The 19,470-nt window shown below is 53.2% G+C and overlaps 1 protein-coding gene across 4 annotated transcripts in view; it reads left to right on the top strand.

The window, feature by feature from the left end:
• The window catches only part of Ppfia4 (PPFI scaffold protein A4), a 46,837-nt gene that overhangs the window by 5,659 nt on the left and 21,708 nt on the right, over positions 1-19,470 (top strand). For 3 of the 4 annotated variants that reach the window (XM_076941228.1, XM_076941229.1, XM_076941227.1), the window contains exons 1-13: positions 5,860-6,247; positions 9,099-9,200; positions 9,503-9,667; positions 9,948-10,022; positions 10,179-10,268; positions 10,811-11,002; positions 11,314-11,460; positions 11,676-11,810; positions 13,432-13,515; positions 13,808-13,939; positions 14,869-14,960; positions 16,831-16,939; positions 18,177-18,388. In XM_076941228.1, the coding sequence (XP_076797343.1) occupies positions 6,014-6,247; positions 9,099-9,200; positions 9,503-9,667; positions 9,948-10,022; positions 10,179-10,268; positions 10,811-11,002; positions 11,314-11,460; positions 11,676-11,810; positions 13,432-13,515; positions 13,808-13,939; positions 14,869-14,960; positions 16,831-16,939; positions 18,177-18,388 (1,769 nt within the window). In that variant the 5' untranslated portion in view covers positions 5,860-6,013. Of the gene's footprint in view, positions 1-5,608; positions 6,248-9,098; positions 9,201-9,502; positions 9,668-9,947; positions 10,023-10,178; positions 10,269-10,810; positions 11,003-11,313; positions 11,461-11,675; positions 11,811-13,431; positions 13,516-13,807; positions 13,940-14,868; positions 14,961-16,830; positions 16,940-18,176; positions 18,389-19,470 lie in introns of those variants that run through there. The other variant, XM_034513178.1, reaches the window with a different exon arrangement.

Raw genomic sequence — 19,470 nt, 5'->3', positions numbered from 1 at the left:
GCTCTGTTGCACTGATGTTCTAGCTCTCCGGTTGAAACTTTTCATTTTAGCAAAACAGGAGAATTATATTTAGTATCTTAATAGACGATACTTAAACCAGCAATTGTTAAACCACATGTTAGATTAACATTCCTTTAATACAAATGAAACCTTAATCAAGTGTCCTGTGAAACAGATTTATAATCAATGAGACTGAAGTAAGAAAAGGGGATTTGTGGGCTGCCGAGATGGCTCAGCTGTTAAAGTCTTCATGCCATCCATGCAGACTTGACAACCTGAGATTGACCCTCAGATCCCACAGTGGAAGGAGAGAACTGACTTCTGAGAGTTACCTCCACCAGTGTACTATGGCATACACTCATCAGGCCTCACACACATCTCACACCTACAACAACTAGAATTTAAAAAGATAAATAGACTTTAGAGCCCTTTGAGTTGGTTCCACCCTGGCTGTCCTTGAAAGTACGCCCTATGATTTTAGCACTCAGGCGGCTGAGGCAGGTGGATCTCCAGTTCAAGGCTAGCCTGGTCTACAGAGCGAGTTCCAGGGCAGCTAGGGCTACACCGAGAAACCTTGTCTCAAAAAAAAAAAAAGAAAAAAAAAAAAAGAAAGAGAGAGGAGAGAGGAGAGAGAGGGAGAGGAGGGAGGAGAGAGAGGGAGAGAAGAGAGAGGGAGAGGGAGAGAGAAATTGTCCAATTTACAGCCTTTGGAATTAGAGAGGGAATTGTGATCACTGGGACTGGGATTTGGTGTCACAGAGGAGGAGCTAAACTGACAGGTGTGTGGAGGATAGACCCAGTTTCTACCAATGTCCTGGTGTGACCGTCCGCAGTACTTCCCTCCACTGTCAAGAAGAACTTAGTGTGGACTGTGCATTGTGCACTCACAGAAGTGATAGGAAGTTTGTCGGGAAGGAGAGACCCATCGCTGTCTTCTTAGGGAGTGACTGGAAAGTTGAGTTTCAGTGACTCTGGCCCTGGAGAACTTGTTGGGTAAGCCAGTGCCTCCTCTTGTGCCCAGTGGAGTGTGCCAGGTCTTAGGGGAGCTGAGTGATAAGGCAGGAAGCTGGTGCCAGCTTGTACTTGGGACATATTGGATACCCTTTCAGAACCCCTTTTTGCCTGTTGTCTCCTGTGAGCCGCTTGACAACCTGTGAGCTCCCTGAAGTGTTGTGTGTTACGTCCTTCCTCTGTCAGACGTAGAAACCCAAAATTGCAGAGGCACAATCTCACTACTGGTCCTATAGAAGGTACAGAGAGAACCGGGCCCCTCTGAAGGGTTTGTGGCAGGCTGCTAGCTCTAGTAAATCTCATCCAAGACATTATGCTCTGGGGATGGCTTCTAGATAGATAGATTTTGCCAGATAGATTTTTTTGCTTTTCTCACAGTATTTCGGGAGTGGGGGGAGGTCTAGCCTTGAGGGCTCAGGAGCCGCCAGTGCTGAGTTGACACAGAGTTCATATTGCTAGAAAGTGGTGTCTGTACTTCATGTGTGGTGACTTGTAATTGGGCTGCTAGCCTTCACTCCCATCTCAAGAGAGAATAAGCGCCTTCCCAGGGCCACGTGACCATCCTGCTCCAGAATCTGCTTTTCGAGAGAGAGAGGAGTGGCCCCAGGTGGCTGGAAAGGGGCTGTGGCTTTCAGAGGGTGAGTTAAAGGACCCTAATCCTGGGCCAGGACTTCCTCCTTGGAGTTTCTTGAAGTCTTACTAGGTATGAGCTTTTAGAATCACATGTACACTCAGTTTCTTTCCTGTGAAGACCTGGTGTTGGAGCTTCCAAAGCTGCCTGGAGTTCTTGTGTAGGATCTACAGATACAGATGATGTAAAGGAAGGCCAGTGACAGAGAGAAGGCTGGCCAGGGATCAGACAAGGCTCTATGGGTGACGTGTGGGACGTTAGAAGAGGCAGGCCAGGAGGTCTTGGGGGTAATGAACTTGACATCACCCTTCATCTAGGAGGAGGAGAAGCTTCTGGTCAAGCAAGGATGGTGAGCAGTCTGAGGGCACGAGCAGATGGTTGTTGGTGCCACTGGGGCACTAAGGAGTCAGAGCAAAGTGTGGGTTGCAGGTGAGCTGGAGGAGGGTGGAGCCAGCTGAGGCAGGAGCAAGTGATTTGGGTACATGGGTGGGGTTATGGAGACAAGTGAACCCCTTTGTGAGTGTGAAGTCACATGCCCTCCCTAGGCTTGAGGAGATTACTGGAGGAAGCTCGTTCTCCACAGGCCACCATGGGTGTGGGTCTCAGGGAAGTCAAGATGCCTGAAACACACCCCTCTTGGTGTTAGATATATGGCAAATCCTGATTTTTCCTTTTGCTGTGTCTCTATGGGGACTTGCTTATGTCAGCCCGAGTCCTGGTTTTCATATCTGAGACATGGAAAGAGGGGTTGTGTTTTCCTTGTGAGGAACTCTGAGGATTAAAGCAGCACCATCCTGGCACACGAGGAACGCTTATACATCATAGTGGCGACCGCCATCTTCGTCTTTCTGGGTCACCACCTCCATTTCCTTAGACCCCTCTCCCTTAGTCTATGTCGGAGCCTCCTCTTGTGCTGCTAGCTTTAAAGAGGCTCCTACCCGATGCTCCATCCTTGCCCAGCTCATGGCATGAGCTCAGTTCCCAGCAGCTTTGCTGTGCCTCTGTACCCTGTGCTGAGCTGGGCAAGTGGTGGTGCTTGCCATCTGGTAGGGCAGTAGGGAGCCAGGCCTGTGTGAAAGTGTAGCCAGCTAGAGAGCATCAGACTGGAGTACCCATCCCTCCTGTTTGTTAAGGGAAAACGGGGGTGTGGGTGGGGTGGGTGGGTGCGTGGGGGTGACTTTGGGGAAGCCAGAGATGCCTCAGAGATTGCCTTTGATGTTTATAGAGCCAGAGGCCTACTTTTCAGGCACCCCTCCCTCCGTAACACACGCTCACACCCACCTACTTGAGCCTTCTGCTGTTCACAGCCCTGCCCCACACCCTTCCTGGCAGAGCCCCTTGCAAATGCTGGCTCTGGGGCCTGGCACTTTCGCCTCTGAATCAAGACCTGTGAGTTTGGGAGTTGCAACTTCTGCTAAGCTGAGATGATAATTGCACTATTTAAAGCAGGCCCCGGAGCCAGGGAAGCCAGGTGTCCCCATGTGGCTGCTAAAGTTTCTTCTGCTTACCCATTCGGGTAATGGTAGGAGGTCCTGCACAGACCTCTAGGGGTTTCTGCCTGGCACCTTTCTCTGGGCTCATCTCCAGCCAGCTCTACATGCCATCTCACCAGAGGAAGTGGAGTTGCTACCTGGCACCTGGTTTACAGGGAAGCTGGGGAAAGGTTTTTGGCTGCAAGTCAGCTTCTTAGTTGTCAGAGTGGCCAGGAGGACTCGGGGAAGCTGGGCTGGACCACACAGCCAGCATCTCACACTGTTATCTCGGTCTCACCTTCGGACTCTAGCATCGTTCTTAGAAGACATTTTTCAGATGAGATGGGGTTGCCATTTTGCTGTATGGCCGAGACCAGAAGGAGCTTTTCAGACACCACTCCCAGGCTTTCCTTTGCCCAAGAAGAAGACAATTCCTTCTCTGCCATGGTAGGGTGCTTTCTCCTCAAAGCTGGGCAAAACAAGGGTTGCAGGCTCTATCTTACAGCCTAGGCCTCACGAAGGGTACTATGCCCAGGGTTCACCCAACTGGACTCTGGTAGAACTGCACCCCAGATTTCCTAGGACCAGGCTCTAGACTTCTTTGTTTGTGCTATACCGCAGGCTCACCGGGAATCTGGCACTGAAGCCATCTGCAGAGTGCTGAGAATATTCCCCTTTGACCCCTCTCTTTCCTTTTCTCTCCCTCCACCCCAGTCTAGTGACCAAGACCAGGACCTTGCACATAGTATGTAAACCCTGTACCACTGAGCCATACCCCAGGCTCCAAACTTTTCTTGTCTACTGCACTATTTCTACATAAGGGAACTTCCTTCAGCGTCATCTCCTCTTCCAAGCTTTTAAACAAACAAACAAACAAACAAACAACCCCTCCAAGTCCCTAAGAGGTTGTGGGGGGCTACAGCGAGGATGTGAGCACACTGTTGATGAGTTTGGAGAGGGAAGGTGGGGCCCTGGGGCCTTTCAGTCTCACAGCCTGGAGCACTCAGAGTGAAGGGGCTTTGAAATGCTGGGAGGGAGACATTTTGGAGAAATTGCTGTTGTTAGCATCCCTTAGGGCAGTTTATCAGGCTGGAGTAGCTGTCCATCCTGTATTCCCAGCTGCTCTGAGGGGAGGAGGGAGCATGGGCTGTCTGACGGCAACTTTCCACCTTTGTCCAGTGGATGGAAAGGATGCCCAGGAGAAGAGTTCATATCTGTTCTTCTGTCTGGGAACATGTGTGTTTGCACTAGGTCTTTCCTTGTTCCTTTGTGTCTGCCCCCTGCCAGCCCGTGTGTGTGTGTGTGTGTGTGTGTGTGTGTACCCATGCATGATCTCTCATTCATACAGGATCTTACCCCTCCCCAGCCTCTTGTTTTTACCTGTTGAAGTGTACGTAGGTTGCCCTACGCCGGTAGAAAGGGGTTGGTAAGGTGGGAATAACCGCACTACTTATGGTCTCCAGAGTAGCAACCACTGTATTGGGACCTTTCTGTGGTTTCAGAGTTTTCCAGTGGATGACCCGAGGACATTCCCTGTGAGAACTAATGAAGCCAGTGGCCTAGCCCTGGAAACTGACCGTGGGCAGAGAACTTTCCAGCTGTAGCCTAACCTCCATGTCCAGCCTTCCTGTGCTGCGACCTCTGGGCCCCTGGGCCGTGCATGTAAATGTTCATGACCTGGCTGGTGACTTCAGGTAGCACCAGCAAGATCAAGAGAGTTGATTGCCAGCTGTGAGTAGGCTGCCTCTCAAAAGGTCTCCCTCCGAAAGCGTCCCTTTCCTTCCCATCCCCATAAAGACATGTGGGTTCTTTGTCATTCAGTCTCTGACAAAGAGGTGGAGGCTGTGAACGTACTAGTTTGCGTGCATTCTCCTTGGCAGACTTCAGAAGTAGGAAATGACAAGCCAGCCTCATCCCTGACTTATAGGCATCCTAGCAGGTCGGGATTCTGCCTACCCCACTGCCCAGCCTGAGCCTCTCTAAGACCTGTGAGAGTCATGTTATGGGAGTCCAGCCTCTTGGGGGGGGGGTGTCTTCCATCCACTAAGCCTTTTAACCCCTTCTGTGCTTGCCTTTGCTTGAATGTGGGAGAAGAGGCTATGGGGTGGGGGGCGAGAGACCCCATTTCCTCTCCTTCCACCTTCAGGTCTCAGGAGAACTCTGGGCAGCCTGCCGGCTGCTCCCCTACCGCTGACTGAATCATTTCTATATTTGGCCAGCAAGCCACGTGGGTGGGGAACCACTGTGGCTGCACTTCTGACAGCTGCAGGGGGTGGGGGGCAGGGGCTGCAGGCACAGGGGCTAGGCAGGAGGCATGTGCATTCTGTGGGAAAACTAACGAGGTGCCACCAAAGTGAGTAGGCCCTGAGAAGGGCCTGGCTAACATCCCTATTCTCTCCGGCTCTGGTGCAGGGCCCGCCTCCTCTGCTTCTCCCTCCCCCGATGCCCTGCTCTCTTCAGCTGGTCCTCACAACAGCACTCTCTTCTCCCACAGACCACACCGCCCTCCAGAAACCATGGGTGTTGCTAGACCCAGCTGGGATTCTGCCAAGCTCTGGTGCTCAGTCTAAGACAAGGGCTGCCTTCCAGCCCTGTTCGCCCAGCCTGTCATGGCCACACACCGATGCCTCCCGCTTGTGTGGGGACACAGGGCACCCAGCCCCAACCCTGAAAGGTTAAGCCAGGCCTTCTGGCTCCATTCCACAGGGACACTGCAGGCCCGAGGCTCCTTTCAGAGCAAGAACAACTGATGCCATGGGAGAAGCCCCTACCCACCTGTCCACTTGCCTGGCACTGCCTGTTCTGAGACCCACGCCCTGGGTCCTTCTGCAGGTGCCAACCCCGTGAGCTCCCTCCCACCCCCTGACCCGACGCTGAGAAGGCTCTGTCCATTCCCATCATGTGTGAGGTGATGCCCACAATCAATGAGGGGGACCCTCTGGGGCCCCCCCACGGTGCCGATGCTGACGCCAACTTTGAGCAGCTGATGGTGAACATGCTGGATGAGCGAGAGAAGTTGCTGGAGTCCCTTCGGGAGAGTCAGGAAACTTTGGTAGCCACACAGAGCCGGCTCCAGGATGCCCTTCATGAGCGAGACCAGCTCCAGCGCCACCTGAACTCAGCCCTTCCCCAGGTAAGGTTCCAGAGTCTTCTTGCCTCCTTTGAATTCATCACCTTTGACCCTTCAGTCTCTGCATCTCTCTGCGTATTGGATACTGGAATTCACAGAGTATTTGGTCCTCATGTTCCTACATGAGCCCTTTCCCTCCTAAGTGCCCCTGCCTAGATTGGCTTCACTTGGAGAAGTGAATGCAGAAAGAAAATCTAGCTAGGACTGCCAACAGTAGGGAGCGCAGACTACCAGTAGGTGGCGCCCTAGACTAGAAAGAAACCTTTCCAAGTGAGTTGACAGGGAGTCACGGAAAGTAGAATTGGGAGAAGCAGTAGAGATTATCCATCCAGTTTCCCTACAGCACAGATGAAGATAAGAAACCTCACACAGATAATCGTAGGCTGAGCAGAACCTCAGAGCCAGGTGTCTTGGCATCCCATTTCATGGCCCTCTACACCACCACCAGCAGCTAAAACTTAGTCACCATTTATTTATTGTGCACCTTTTGTGGGTTAGGTTTTCTTTACCCATTATCTCAGCAGATTCCCATAACGGAGCTCGTGCAGTTAGGGCCATCACCCTGTTCTGTCAGCGATGAAATGGACGCTTGGGGTAAATCAGTCAGCTGTGTGTTGTCCTTCAGGTGGTAAATAGCAGTGGCAGGTCTGTGTACCCCCTTCTCCCCCCAAGGCATGGTCTGTTCTCTGCTTTATTTATTTCTTCTTCAACAAGTGGCTCTGGAAATCTGAGTTGCTTCCTGCTAAATACCCACTGGATAGAGAGTTTGGGGGTGGGGATGCGTAGTTAGAGGCTAGAGACAGGAACAGGAACCCGAGTTATCCTACAGCTTCTCAGAGGTGTGGTCTGCCAGGTCACCAGGTCCAGGGAGGCTGGGGTTTGTCTCTCTATACATACAGTGCCAAGTCTACTTGGCCAGCCTGCCTTCTCCACCTCTTCTCAGGAGAGAGGTGGGTTTGCATTCATTGCAGGACCAACCTGAGCCAGTTGGGGTACTGCTTGGGTTGGGAAAAGCAGCCCAGAGAAGCCAAATAACCCAGGCCTCAGCTGCAGGTCCCTTCTCCAAATTTAGGGAGAACCAGGGCTGGGCTTGGATTGGTGAGTTTCAGTCCAGTGGCCTAGAGTCTTGTGATGGTTTCTGTCTTAAAAATATGAACCCTGGTGGGGAGGAGGCTTGACCATGTGGGCCCTGTCTACCTTGCCCATCACAAGCCCTGGGTAATATATGCAAGGTTACATAGCATCTGGGGAGAGCTGAGATTTGATTTCTGGTCTTCCCAACCTTTTATATGCAAAGCTTCATTGGGGGGAGGTAGTGATTGGCAAGGTTCTGATGGTTTTCATGGAGGGACACTTCCATTCCAGAGCCTGGAAAGTCCCCGAGGAGGCTGAGCCCTTTAGAGATGGCCTTTGGAAGTGGAATGTGACCTCATCAGGGGGTGACAGAGGCTGTATAAGGGGAGACAGTCCCTGCCCTGTGAAAGCGTGGTCCTTAGATGGTTTGCTGATGTTTGGAAACAGTAAGCTACCCTTAGGGTACTCAGAAAAAAGCCACAAGAGAAAGGTCTGAAAACGAGGAGGAGTCTGTCCTTAACTTTGTGGACAGTCTTGTCCTTTGAGGGATTTTTCTGGTAGCAGGCTATCACATGAGTTAGAGCTAGAAAGGAAGGGCGAAGCATTCTGGGTAGGGCAACAGGCAGCTGCCCAACCTGGGGCCAGAGGAGAGGAGAGCCCCAGTAGGGATGGATGGTATCTTGAGGTGTGGGCATTCCCTCAAGTCATTTCTTTAGGGGTGTGTGTGTGTGTGTGTGTTTGTGTGTCTGTATAGGTATATGTGTGCAGGCTGAGGGACAAAGCAGCATCAGGCTCAGGCTTCAGCTTCTAGATGATGAAATATTTAGCATTCCTTCACTTTGGCTGCAGGCCTAGATAGAAAGGCAGGACTAGGGTCAGGAGTCCTCGGTTCCTCCCGCCCTGGCCCTCTGGTCCCTTGCCACCTCCCACAACTCTTCTATCTCCTTTTCTGGTCCGAAGTGACAAACAAGTGCTTTGAGGGTTCTACTTGTGGTTAGGAATTCTTGGTATTTACAGGGGGCTATGGAGGAGGGCCGAGGCCCCTGCCTCTGCATACTGCATAGACTTCGTGGCCACAGGATGCAGCCACTCATCCATCTGAGAATGGTTTTTGGGATGGTGTGATGTCATCAGACTGGTGGGATGTGGTGGGCCTGGAACTTCAAGGGCGGGCACTCTTTCCTAGTTGCCTGTCCCGGAAGAAGAGTGGGGCTTGGAAAGACCTCTTACATGGAAGTGTGGGGGAGTTTCCCCTCAGAAGGGACAGTTAGTGTATGTCATCAGGTGCTGAGCTGTAGCCTTGGCTTAACTGAATAGGGCTCCCAAGAGCCAGGGTGAACATCACAGGGCCGTGTGTCCTTCTGTTCTCATGTAGGTGGGTCCTTCAACCTGTTATACTAGACATCTGTAGCTTGCAAAGCCCTGGGGAGAGGGTGGAAGAAAGCTTCCTGGGAATCATGCACACATGAGCTTTATGGCACCCTTTTATAACCTGAGTGTAGTCTGGTCACTGGTGACTGGAGAGGCAGGCCTTGCAGGGCAGATGTAGTGGCTTAATCAGTTTCTGTATGAAGTCCTGTCTCTTGGAATCCTAATATGGAATTCATCTCTGGGAGCTCACGATAGCTGCAGGCTTCCTGCACTGCATGGGGGGCAAGCTGGGATTTGAGGGAGGTGGGCAGATAAGAGGGTGAATGAGAGAAGCCTACCATGTATTTGGGTATGCAGGATACCAGTTGGAGGTGAATCCCAAGCACTGAGGGGCTCTGGGGGCTTTCAGGAATTTGCCACTTTAACTCGGGAGCTAAGCATGTGTCGCGAGCAGCTTCTGGAGCGGGAGGAAGAGATATCTGAGCTGAAAGCAGAACGGAATAACACAAGGGTAAGTCAGGGGTGGCCTTGTGTGTGTGTGCACACCCTACCAAAGGAGCAGGCAGCAGCTTGGCTGAGCAGGTTCTGACGGGACACCTAGTCCCCAGCACTGGGTTCTTGCTTGTGGTTCCTGGGTCACAGCAGGGTTGAAGTTCTGGGGAAGAGGCCAGGGTAGCCATGCTGGGGTCGGATGTTTAATTGAGAAGCAGCTATTTATGGCCATTGTGCTTGGTGATCCTGTGGGCCCTGCTTTGTAGCCCTTGGGGCACATGGCCATGGCCATCTCTCCTTTCCTCCCCTGCTCTCTGCCAGCTGCTTCTGGAACATCTGGAATGCCTCGTGTCCCGCCATGAGCGGTCACTGCGGATGACAGTGGTAAAACGGCAGGCCCAGTCACCTTCAGGTGTCTCCAGTGAGGTGGAGGTGCTGAAGGCCCTCAAGTCACTATTTGAGCACCACAAGGCCCTGGATGAGAAGGTACCCACCTGCCCCACCCTTTCCCTATCCCACCCAGGCCTCCCTGAGTCTCCTGTACTCCTCCCTGGGTTTATTTGCATCTGTTGTTAGGAAACTTGTCTTTCAGCAGCAGGATCCCTCCTACCATTGGCCTGGTTGCCAATCCTGCCAGGTTCCCTGCTGGGTCTTCGCTACTTCACAGACCCTTCCCATTCTCCTATGTGGCAGACCAAGCCTGCTCTGCCCCAGCCTGAGTTCTGGGGGATAGCTTTGTTCCCCAATCTCTGCTTACCCTGGGCAGGTGCGAGAGCGGCTCCGGGCAGCTCTAGAGCGTGTTACCACTTTGGAGGAGCAGTTGGCAGGAGCTCACCAGCAGGTAAGCCGCACTGTCCCTCTGAGAAAGCTGCCCTGTTTGTCCCATTGTGTTCCTTATTTGATGTGGCTGGGGACAGGTGGCGGAAGGGTGTTTTTCTGGGAGGTCTCTTCTGTGACTCGGTTTTGTTTTCTTTGTGGTGTGGGCTGTGTCTTCTAGGTATCTGCCCTGCAGCAGGGGGCAGGAATTCGGGATGGAGTGGCAGAAGAGGAAGGGACTGTGGATCTGGGACCAAAGTGCCTGTGGAAAGTGGGTAGTGGGGAACTGTTTAACAGGAGCCTGTGTTTCCACAGGACGGGGATGGGAGGTCCCGCCTGCCCAGGCTCAGCAGGATATTGCTTGAATTAGGCTTGGGGCATTCTGTACACTCCCAACTCCTCTCTCCCCTCCTCTCTCCTCGGCAAGGTGGTCTGTACTTCAGTTTTGTGCTACTGCATATGATAAGCATGTCCACACAGCTTCCTTGTGTGCGAGCATCAGGCAAGCTTCCTTTGGTCTCCGAGTCTTTCTGACCCTTATCTGCCCCCTTCCTGGGTTAGAAGAGGTGGAACTAGAAGGAAAAAACTAGAAACATGTTTTTTAAAAACATACACGGGAGACCATGGGCATTTGGCCATTATCAGGAGTGAGCTACTAGGCTCAGTGGGAGGAAGGTGTACCTGGACCTGAGCTCTAATGTGGGGCAGAGCCTGTGGCCGTGGGTTCCTTCTTCCCAGCCTCTCTGGGTTGGAGCAGGGTGGGGGGGGGTGGGCTTCTCTGGCTCCTTGGCTGATGGATCGCTGTCTCTGGAGGATGACACTGGCCGGGTGGAAGAGCTGCAAGGACTCTTGGAGAAGCAAAACTATGAGTTGAGCCAGGCCCGTGAGCGGCTGGTCACCCTGAGTGCAACTGTGACTGAACTTGAGGAGGACCTGGGCACAGCCCGCCGAGACCTCATCAAGTCAGAGGAGCTGAGCAGCAAGCATCAGCGGGACCTCCGAGAGGTAGGTGAGGGAGGCCCAGGCAACTGCATCTTGCTGGGTCCAGGCGTTTGCCCTTGGGAGGATGTGAACAGAGGTCCAGGCATCAGCTGGGAAGGGTAAGACTCAACTCTTGGCAGGGTCCAGTCCAGTGTGACGGGGGTGGGGGTGGGAGGTTGGGGATGGGAGGGTTGGGTCAAGGCCAGCCGCTGTCAAGGAGCACAGATCACAGGCCTTTCTGGGCATGTGCAGCCAGGTGTTAGTGGGAGGGGCAGATGTGAGAAGGTAAGGGAAAGGCTGGTGACCTTTCCTCCCCTACTCTCTGTTCCATCCAGGCTCTGGCTCAGAAGGAGGACATGGAAGAGCGAATCACCACACTGGAGAAGCGCTACTTGGCTGCTCAGCGAGAGGCCACATCTATCCATGACCTCAATGACAAACTGGAGAATGAGCTAGCAAACAAGGAATCCCTGCACCGCCAGGTAACTCTGCTAGATGGAGTGGGGTGACGTTGTACCCGACTCTAGGGTGGAAACTGTTCTTTGGTGGCCACTTGGGAAAGAGGAAGTCTGGCACCTTGGACAGGAAAGAACCAAGACTCTTCTGGCCTGCCACTTCACCTGCTCCCTGCTGTGGCTGGGATGGAGATGGGAACCTCACGCTCCATCTTGACTTGCTTTCTTCTCTGTACTGCTAGTGTGAGGAGAAAGCCCGGCATCTGCAGGAGCTGCTGGAAGTGGCAGAGCAGAAGCTGCAGCAGACCATACGCAAGGCAGAGACTCTGCCAGAGGTGGAGGCCGAGCTGTCTCAGAGAATTGCAGCCCTCACCAAGGCAAGTGGGCCAGGGGCCCGAGATCTTCTGTCATCTCCTGTGTCCTAAGCTCTTTTGGAGCCAGGGAGGCACATTAGGTTGGGGCCAGGGAGTTGTTCCACACAGTGAGACACCATTAAGCACAATACCTTGAGTCCTTCAGTCTCTCAGTTGGGAAGGTAATCCTAGCCTTCATTACTTTGGTTTGGTTTGGTTTGGTTTGGTTTTTTTGAGACAGAGTTTCTCTGTGTAGCCCTGTTTGTCTGTCCCAGAACTCACTCTGTAGACCAGGCTGGTCTTGAACTCAAAGCCCCTCCTGCCTTTGCTTCCCGAGTGCTGGGATTAAAGGCGTGTGCCACCACTGCCAGGCTTAAGGCAGAGTCCTTTAAGGAGAAGGCACTACAGGGACACAGGATACTTTTATCATCATCTGGGCCATTTCAGCTGATACTTCTTTTTGTTTGAGGCCGTAGGATTTTTCATCTCGGAAAGATGAAACCCAAGTGGGGGGAGTGGGGAGATACCATCAGAGCGGGAGCAGGTAGAGTTTCAGGTCGAGCAGCTCTTTCTTTACCAAACTGAAGCATTCCAGGCCTAGAGAGCATCTCCGGTTGCTTGAAGGCTGCAGCTTTAGAGTGAAGTAAAGGTGGATATAAGTTTACCGAATGGATAGGTAACTGTGGAGCAATAATTCCTGAGAGGTGTGCAGGCTAGAGACCAGTGGACTCTGGAAGAGAGGAGGAAATGCATGCACCTAGACATGTGACAGCTGAACCAAAGATTAATCCCATTATATATGATGGGAAACTTTGTGCGGGGGTGGGGGGGGTGGGGGTGGGGTGCAAATGTGTGATCACCATAGCTATCCCTAAACCCTGGGGCTAAAGGAACCACTGTTGCATGACCACTTGACCCAGAGCCTAACATTTACAGACTTCCAGTGTGGCAGATGGGTCCTCCAAGGACTGAACTTACAGCCCAACTGTGCCTCTGAAGACCAGGGCCATATCTGCTTGGTCTACTGACTGGCTCAGTGATCTGAGCCTCTCCTTAAATACACCTCAGTTTCCTTACTTCTATGATGGTGGAGTTGCCAGGGTAGCCACTGTGGTCTCTGCAGACCTAGAATGAGGCGCTAGATTTACGACACAGCAGAGGACCTTGTGTGGGGGATGGGATGCTGAACAATAACTGACAGGAGGGCATGGGCTCAAGCAAGGATGTGTTCGAGTCATAGCAGGAGGATTAGGGAAAGGGTTTCCTGACTGTTAGGAATGTAATGTTCTGGCTCTCCGTGTCTGGAGATAATGGCCAGGAATGGCTCGCTGGTTTAGTAGTAAAGGTAATAGCCACAGTGAGGGTAGCATTTTGGCATGCTTTGGCGTGCTTCAACGTTTACCGTGGATTATTCCCTTTAGTCCTTGTGAGGGTCCAATGGGCGTTAAGTTTTAAGGTTAGCCCTGGGCAGGAAGGAGATGGGAAAAGGTAGTAACAGTTCTGCTCCAAGATGATGGGAGAGAGCTGGGTTTCTGATCTCAAGACCCTCATCCCCAAGACCACCTTGACACCAGGGTATGTGGCAAATGGGGCCCGAGCAGAAGGAACAAAGGTCTCCAAGGTGGCTGACTGTCCCTGCACCTAGGCTGAGGAACGTCATGGCAACATTGAGGAACATCTGCGGCAGCTGGAAGGGCAGCTGGAGGAGAAGAATCAGGAGCTGGCAAGGGTGAGGGCACCAGTCAGCCATCTTGGCCTCCTCTCCACCCCCAGGGCAGGCTTACAGGGTGGTCTGTGGAGGGGCACAAAGGAAAGGCCAGGCCAGGGAGAGAGCTTGCATGGGTGCAGGTGGAGGCTCACAGATGCGGAGGAGCTGGTTAGGAGAATTGGAGAGAAACGTCCCAGAAGACAGATGAGGGGACAAGTGAGAGGCACAGCACCTCAGTGGAAGTGGATGGTTCTGGAAGAGGGTGGTGACAAGGCCTTGAAGAGGCCTAGGACAAGATGGGTGGGTTGTGCAGGTGCGCCAGCGGGAGAAGATGAACGAAGACCACAACAAGCGGCTGTCAGACACCGTGGACCGGTTGCTTAGTGAGTCCAACGAGCGTCTGCAGCTCCACCTCAAGGAGCGAATGGCTGCCCTGGAGGAGAAGGTGAGGAGGCTGTGGTAGGCAGAGTTGAGGCTGAGTCAGGGTAGAGCCCAGGGGACTGGAGGAGTGGGGTTGTGAGGAGTTAGTATGTGTGGTGGTGGTGGGGGGGAGGGGCCACCTGGGCCACAGCTGGGGAAGGGAGGAGCGAGCATTCCTGGCCAGGGAAGGCCATGCTGACCTAGAAAGGTAGGCTGGGAGAGGAAGACACCTGAGATCAGGGTCACTGGCCTGTCAGGACCCCTGGCTCACAGCCACTCTCCCTTAGAACACATTGACCCAGGAGTTGTAGAACTCCTGGTATCACTTAGAGGAGCTACCCAGCTGCCGGCTAGCCCTGCTCACGTGGGTGGGCCTCAGGCACAGTGCCTGGTGTTCACACAGCTGCTCTGTGCTATCCTCTCTTAGTTCACACTATGCCATCGTCCTGTACTGTAGCCCGACGCAGTAGCTCTAGACTGTATATATACTGTATCCATACAGAGGCTAGAGGAGCAGGGGCCATGGACATAGGCCATAGGGCTGGCTCAGACTCTGGGCCCACTGAAGGATCTGTGGAAGCCTCTAACTTCTGTGAGGAAAGAGTCCCACCGCTGTCTTTAACGGTGTGTGCCGCAAAGACCTGGTCCTCCCTGGGGCCGGCTTCATTTGCCTTGCCTTTGTCTGGTGGTGAGGGCCAACTAGCCTGCAGAACTCTTCTCTAGGCGGGTCCGTTTCTGGCCCGGCCCCTCTGTCAGTCTTCTGTTCATTTTCCAGTCACACCTCTTTTCCTTGGTGTCATCCTCGGCCCTAGCTTGGGGCCCTTGGCTTTGGACTTTGCAGTGTGTTCTTCTCCTTTGCCCCAGCTCTGTTCTCCTCTTTGCCCCTCTCTGACTTCCACTCTCCCCTCTCTGCCCCTCCCTGGCCCCGTCCCACCCTGGCTCTGCCTGGCACAGGGCCGTCTGTCTGAAGAGATTGAGAAACTGCGCCAAGAGGTGGACCAGCTGAAGGGTCGAGGGGGGCCGTTTGTGGATGGCATCCACTCCAGGTACTAGAGTGCGGGACTCAGTGCATGCTGGGTTATGGTCCTGAATGGATCTTGAGAAAGGAGACTCCCTCACCAAAACACTGCCCAGGACCTCAGGGTCTTCCTTTCTGTCAGGAGGAGACTCTGGGGCTCAGTGAGCTTGGCTAGTCCTTCAGCTCATCTGGGCACCAGGAAGGGAGCGTACATCCTCTAGGGGGTGCTGAGAGGCTAGGAGTCAATAGTGGCCCTTCTCTGCTGAGGGAGTAGGCCACACTTCCTGGATTCTTGCCAGAGGGCTCGCCCTTGAAGGGTCCACTGAGTTACATATCCTGAAAGACCCTCTGTAGAGTTCACCACTCACTGAAGTTCTTGTGAGACACCATTTTTTTTTTAGGATTGTTGTGTGAGAGCCAAGGACCACCCAAGTTCAAGTAGGAGTCAGTGGACAGAGACACATCAGGGAAAGTGAAACAAGGCAGCAACTCTCCTTTCTGTTGGAAGTGGAGATGCTGTGTTTCTCCTGTGGCCATGGTATTCTTTTACCTGAAAGCATTGTAAGACATGACAAATGGGGCTTGTAGCCATACTTTGTGAAGCAGTTGGCGTTGAACTCAGAACGTCGAGGTAGGGTGAGGAGGAAGATGACTGGATGCTACGGCAGAGGATTCTTGGCTCTTTGTCTCTGCAGATTGAAGTCTCTGAGACATGCTGTTCCCTTCAGTCAGTGTTCTTGCTGTACCAGGGACATGGGCATTAGCTGTTAGGAAGGTGGTTAAGGGAAATGCACGTGTGTGTGTGTGTGTGTGTGTGTGTGTGTGTGTGTGTGTGTGTGTAGGCAGTGCTTGAGCGAGGGCAAAGGATGCTGGGCTGGAGGTGAGAGGCCTCTGGAGATCTGAGGTGGTAGGCATGCAAGTGTCATCTTCAAGTTCACCAGGAATTACGCTCTTGTATAGGGCGGGGGGGTGACGAGGAGGTAGCTGGGATCATTCCAATCTCTCCTTCTCCATTGGTTGACCAGAAGGAACAGGCTCTCAGTGAGTGAGAACTGACCCAGAGTACACCAAACCCTTTGCTACTTCTTGCTTTCCTTGCTGACTGGGAATTCTTGGCTTCACCTGTAGCCAAGAACTGAGGTGGGGGAGCTGGGTTGGAGCACCCTCTTTCCGGGCACATGGTTTGCCTCTCTGTATTGGGTTCCATCAAGGCTTCTGAACTGAGGAGCCATTGTGGAAGTATCCCACAGGAGACATCTCAATACCAGACATTGTTCTAGGTGCCTTAAGGTCTTGCACTTGAGACAGACACGTGGGACAGCCAGACTGGATTCTCTGGCTAGTATCTGTGACTTAGCTTTGGGGTCTCCAAAGCTGTGTGGAGGACACACCTGGGTGAGTTTTAGCCAGGTGTTCAGTTCAGGTTATCAGGAAACCCTCAGAGATCTGCTAGAGAGAAGACCAAGATGCAAAGACCTCCAGACTTGACGGCCCCTTAGCCCTCATGTCTTTAGACTCATCTCTGTCCCCTGGGCCAGGAGTCCTCCTACATGGCCGAGATCACAAAGCCCAAGGCCTTCCACTTGAATGCCTTTCTGACAAGGGGGCTCAACTTTTTAACAGCATCTTAACACTTCTTGTCAGGGGAAGATCCTGCTCATGCAGAGTGGACCACCGTTCCCTACAGCATACTCCCCTGGGTCCATGTGACACCCCCTCCCCCAGTACCAGAGCATGAGTGGAGCCTTGTGCTTCCATGGCAGCTCTTCTGATGTTTGAGACAGCTGTATCCCAGATTGCTTCTCTCCAAACTGGCCATTCCCCAGTCGTTGGGCCCTGTGAGTGTAGGCTTGGGCTGTCAGTCTTCAGGGCCTGTCTTTTTCCTCCTGCCACTCAAGGTCACATGTGGGCAGTGCAGCAGATGTGCGGTTCTCACTGAGTGCAGCCATGCACGCGCCCCCAGGTCTGCATCGCCGCTATACGACGCTGAAGGAAGAGTCTGCCAAGGTAAGGGGTAGAGGATGTGTGTGTGGGGGTCTCCCTGGGGAATTTGGGGTCAATTCGGCCGTGTGTCTGGCTCCAGTTACACAGACGACTGGCGTGTGGTGCAAAGCCTTGCCCAGCCTTCTCCCCTGTCAATGACAGCTGCAGCCGTGGGGTTGGGACTCTTGTCAGCTGCGACAGCTGTGACCCACCTCCCTACTCCCCACACTTACCTCAGCCTCCTGATGGGCAAGAGTTGGGGGGGTGAAAGGCGGCCAGTGGTCCCCAAGGCCCCACCACAGCATGTGTGCGTGTGCCTGGTGTGCACTGTTCATTTCTGGTGGCCAGAGAGGGGGCTGGAAGGCTAGAATGGAATTAATGAGCTTCCTGGAACGAAAGCATGGCTTATAGGGGAAAGGGGGAAGAGATGACAGATTAACTGGCCCCCAGGCAGTGGCACCTGAGAAGCAGCTGAGAGTTGCCCAGGGAGATGGGGTGGGGGGCAGGGGAAGAGAAGGGGGAGAAGAGGGCCAGCTGTCTGCCAATTGCTAGTCCTCAAACATTCTGGAGCCCTAGAGTGTGTGGATGGAGAAAGAGGGAACACCTAGTCTGATGGGGAAGGGTTCATTTTTACCTTTGAGAATCTCCTAATCCGAGCTTGGTGTATAGGTGTGTTAGCATACTTGGAAAGCTGAGGCAGGAGGATTGTGAGCCAGTTGGGGCAACATGACAAGAACCCATTGAAAATGGGGGAGGGAAGGAAGGAAGGAAGCAAAGAAGGAAAGAAGGAAGGAAAAAAAGCAAGTAAACAAGTGTACATGTAGGGGGGCAGCATTCATGCGGACAGCCAGGCGGAGAGATAGGTAGGCATGCATGTGGGAAGCCAGGCAGGCAGGCAGAGGGACAGCCAGTGGGGCAGGATGCATGCAGGAAGCCAGGCAGAGAGGCAGAGAGGCAGAGAGGCAGAGAGGCAAGTGAATCTGGTCATAGTCTGAAGGCCTCTTCTTTTCTACCTCTCCTGACTCTTTACTCCACTGTTTTCAAGAACACAGCAGCTACCCAGATGCTCCATGTAAAAGAATCAGAGGCTAAAATGCAGCCCCGGGGGGTGGGGGGGGGACGGACACTGGAGCCTTGGGTCGGAGAGGCTGTGCTAGAGCCCTTCTCTGGCCTATTTTCGGCAGGCTTCCAGAGATGGAGGTGGACAGGGTTCTGCCCCATCTCTCCAGGCTTCTTACTGCTGCTCCTTTCATTTGCTAAGGACTGGAAGCCAACACCACTGCCGGGGGTGTTGGCCGCCGCCACCACGCCTGCCTTTGACAGTGACCCTGAGATCTCTGATGTGGATGAGGATGAGCCTGGGGGCTTGGTGGGCACTCAGGTTGATGTCATCTCGCCTGGTGGCCATTCAGATGCCCAGACCCTGGCCATGATGCTGCAGGAGCAGCTTGATGCCATCAACCAGGAGATCAGGTGGGGTAGGAGTGAAGCTGCAAGGTGCCTGGGAGGATGGGCCCTTGGTGTTGGGGCACTGCAGAAGTATTGTCTCCTGTCCTGTCTTACAGCTTAGGACCGCCATCCCAGGGCACTCTGTGGTCACCAGGCAAGGATTCGCCCTAATACTGACCCCAGAAAGGCAGGGCTACAGACGACTCTAGGTGTCATCTGTCCCCTCTGGGCTGGGAGGTAGTTGGGCTTGGGAAGGTGGAGCTGTCTATGTTCCTGGTATTCAGTACGACAGGGAAGAAGAAGCCAGCTCAGGGTGGGAGCTTGGTCAAGGTTATGGTTAGTCAAGAGGGGTTTAGTGATTTGCTTTGTTAAGTGGCTGAGCTAGGACCCAACTACAGGTAGAAGCTCTCCAGTGCCGTGCCTTTTCATCTCTAAGGGCACATCAAATAGAACCGGAGCCAGGGAAAGTTGTCAAAACCTTTACTTCATCCTATGTTTCTAGCGAACTTATTTATGGTACTGTCATGTAGCAAGGTGAGGTTGACAGGCTGTTGAGGTCAGACTTTCAAGTTTGAGAAATCAGCATCAAGACGCACGTGCAAGTACAAGACTCCAGTGTTTAACTCTGGAGAGCAACCCAGTAGCCGTCGCTACCATCTACTGTCACAGCAGACTGGCTTCAGAGTGGGGAAGGTGTCATCTCAGAATAAGGACACTTCCTTCTCTCTGAAGCACAGTTGGCATCTTTCCATCAGTGGGAGTGAATGCACGGACACAGCTCCCTCTGAGTGCCCCTTGGGCACAGCACACCATCTCCATGTCTCTCATTCTCATCGGAGGCCAGCATGAATTTAAAGATGCCCTGTGTGAGCACTCCTGACAAAGAGGATCCCAGTAGTGGCATGTGCTGGAAAAGTTAGAGATGAGAGAGCAAAGCCTGCCCAGGGTCACTCCTGTAGCTAGTGCAGGCCAGAGATTCCCGCAGATGGTTCATAGTTCATGGACCACATGCCTCCTTCTAGAAGTTGGCTTTTGTTAAACTGGGAAGGTGGCTGGCCAAAGAGACCAGACCTGGGAACCCCAGTAGTGCCCATGGGTATTGCCCA

The sequence above is a fragment of the Arvicanthis niloticus genome, chromosome 10 (genome assembly GCF_011762505.2).
Source record: "Arvicanthis niloticus isolate mArvNil1 chromosome 10, mArvNil1.pat.X, whole genome shotgun sequence".
NCBI lineage: Eukaryota > Metazoa > Chordata > Mammalia > Rodentia > Muridae > Arvicanthis > Arvicanthis niloticus.
The sequence above is the reverse complement of the archived record's forward strand: the minus strand, read 5'-3'. Positions and strand labels throughout refer to the sequence as shown.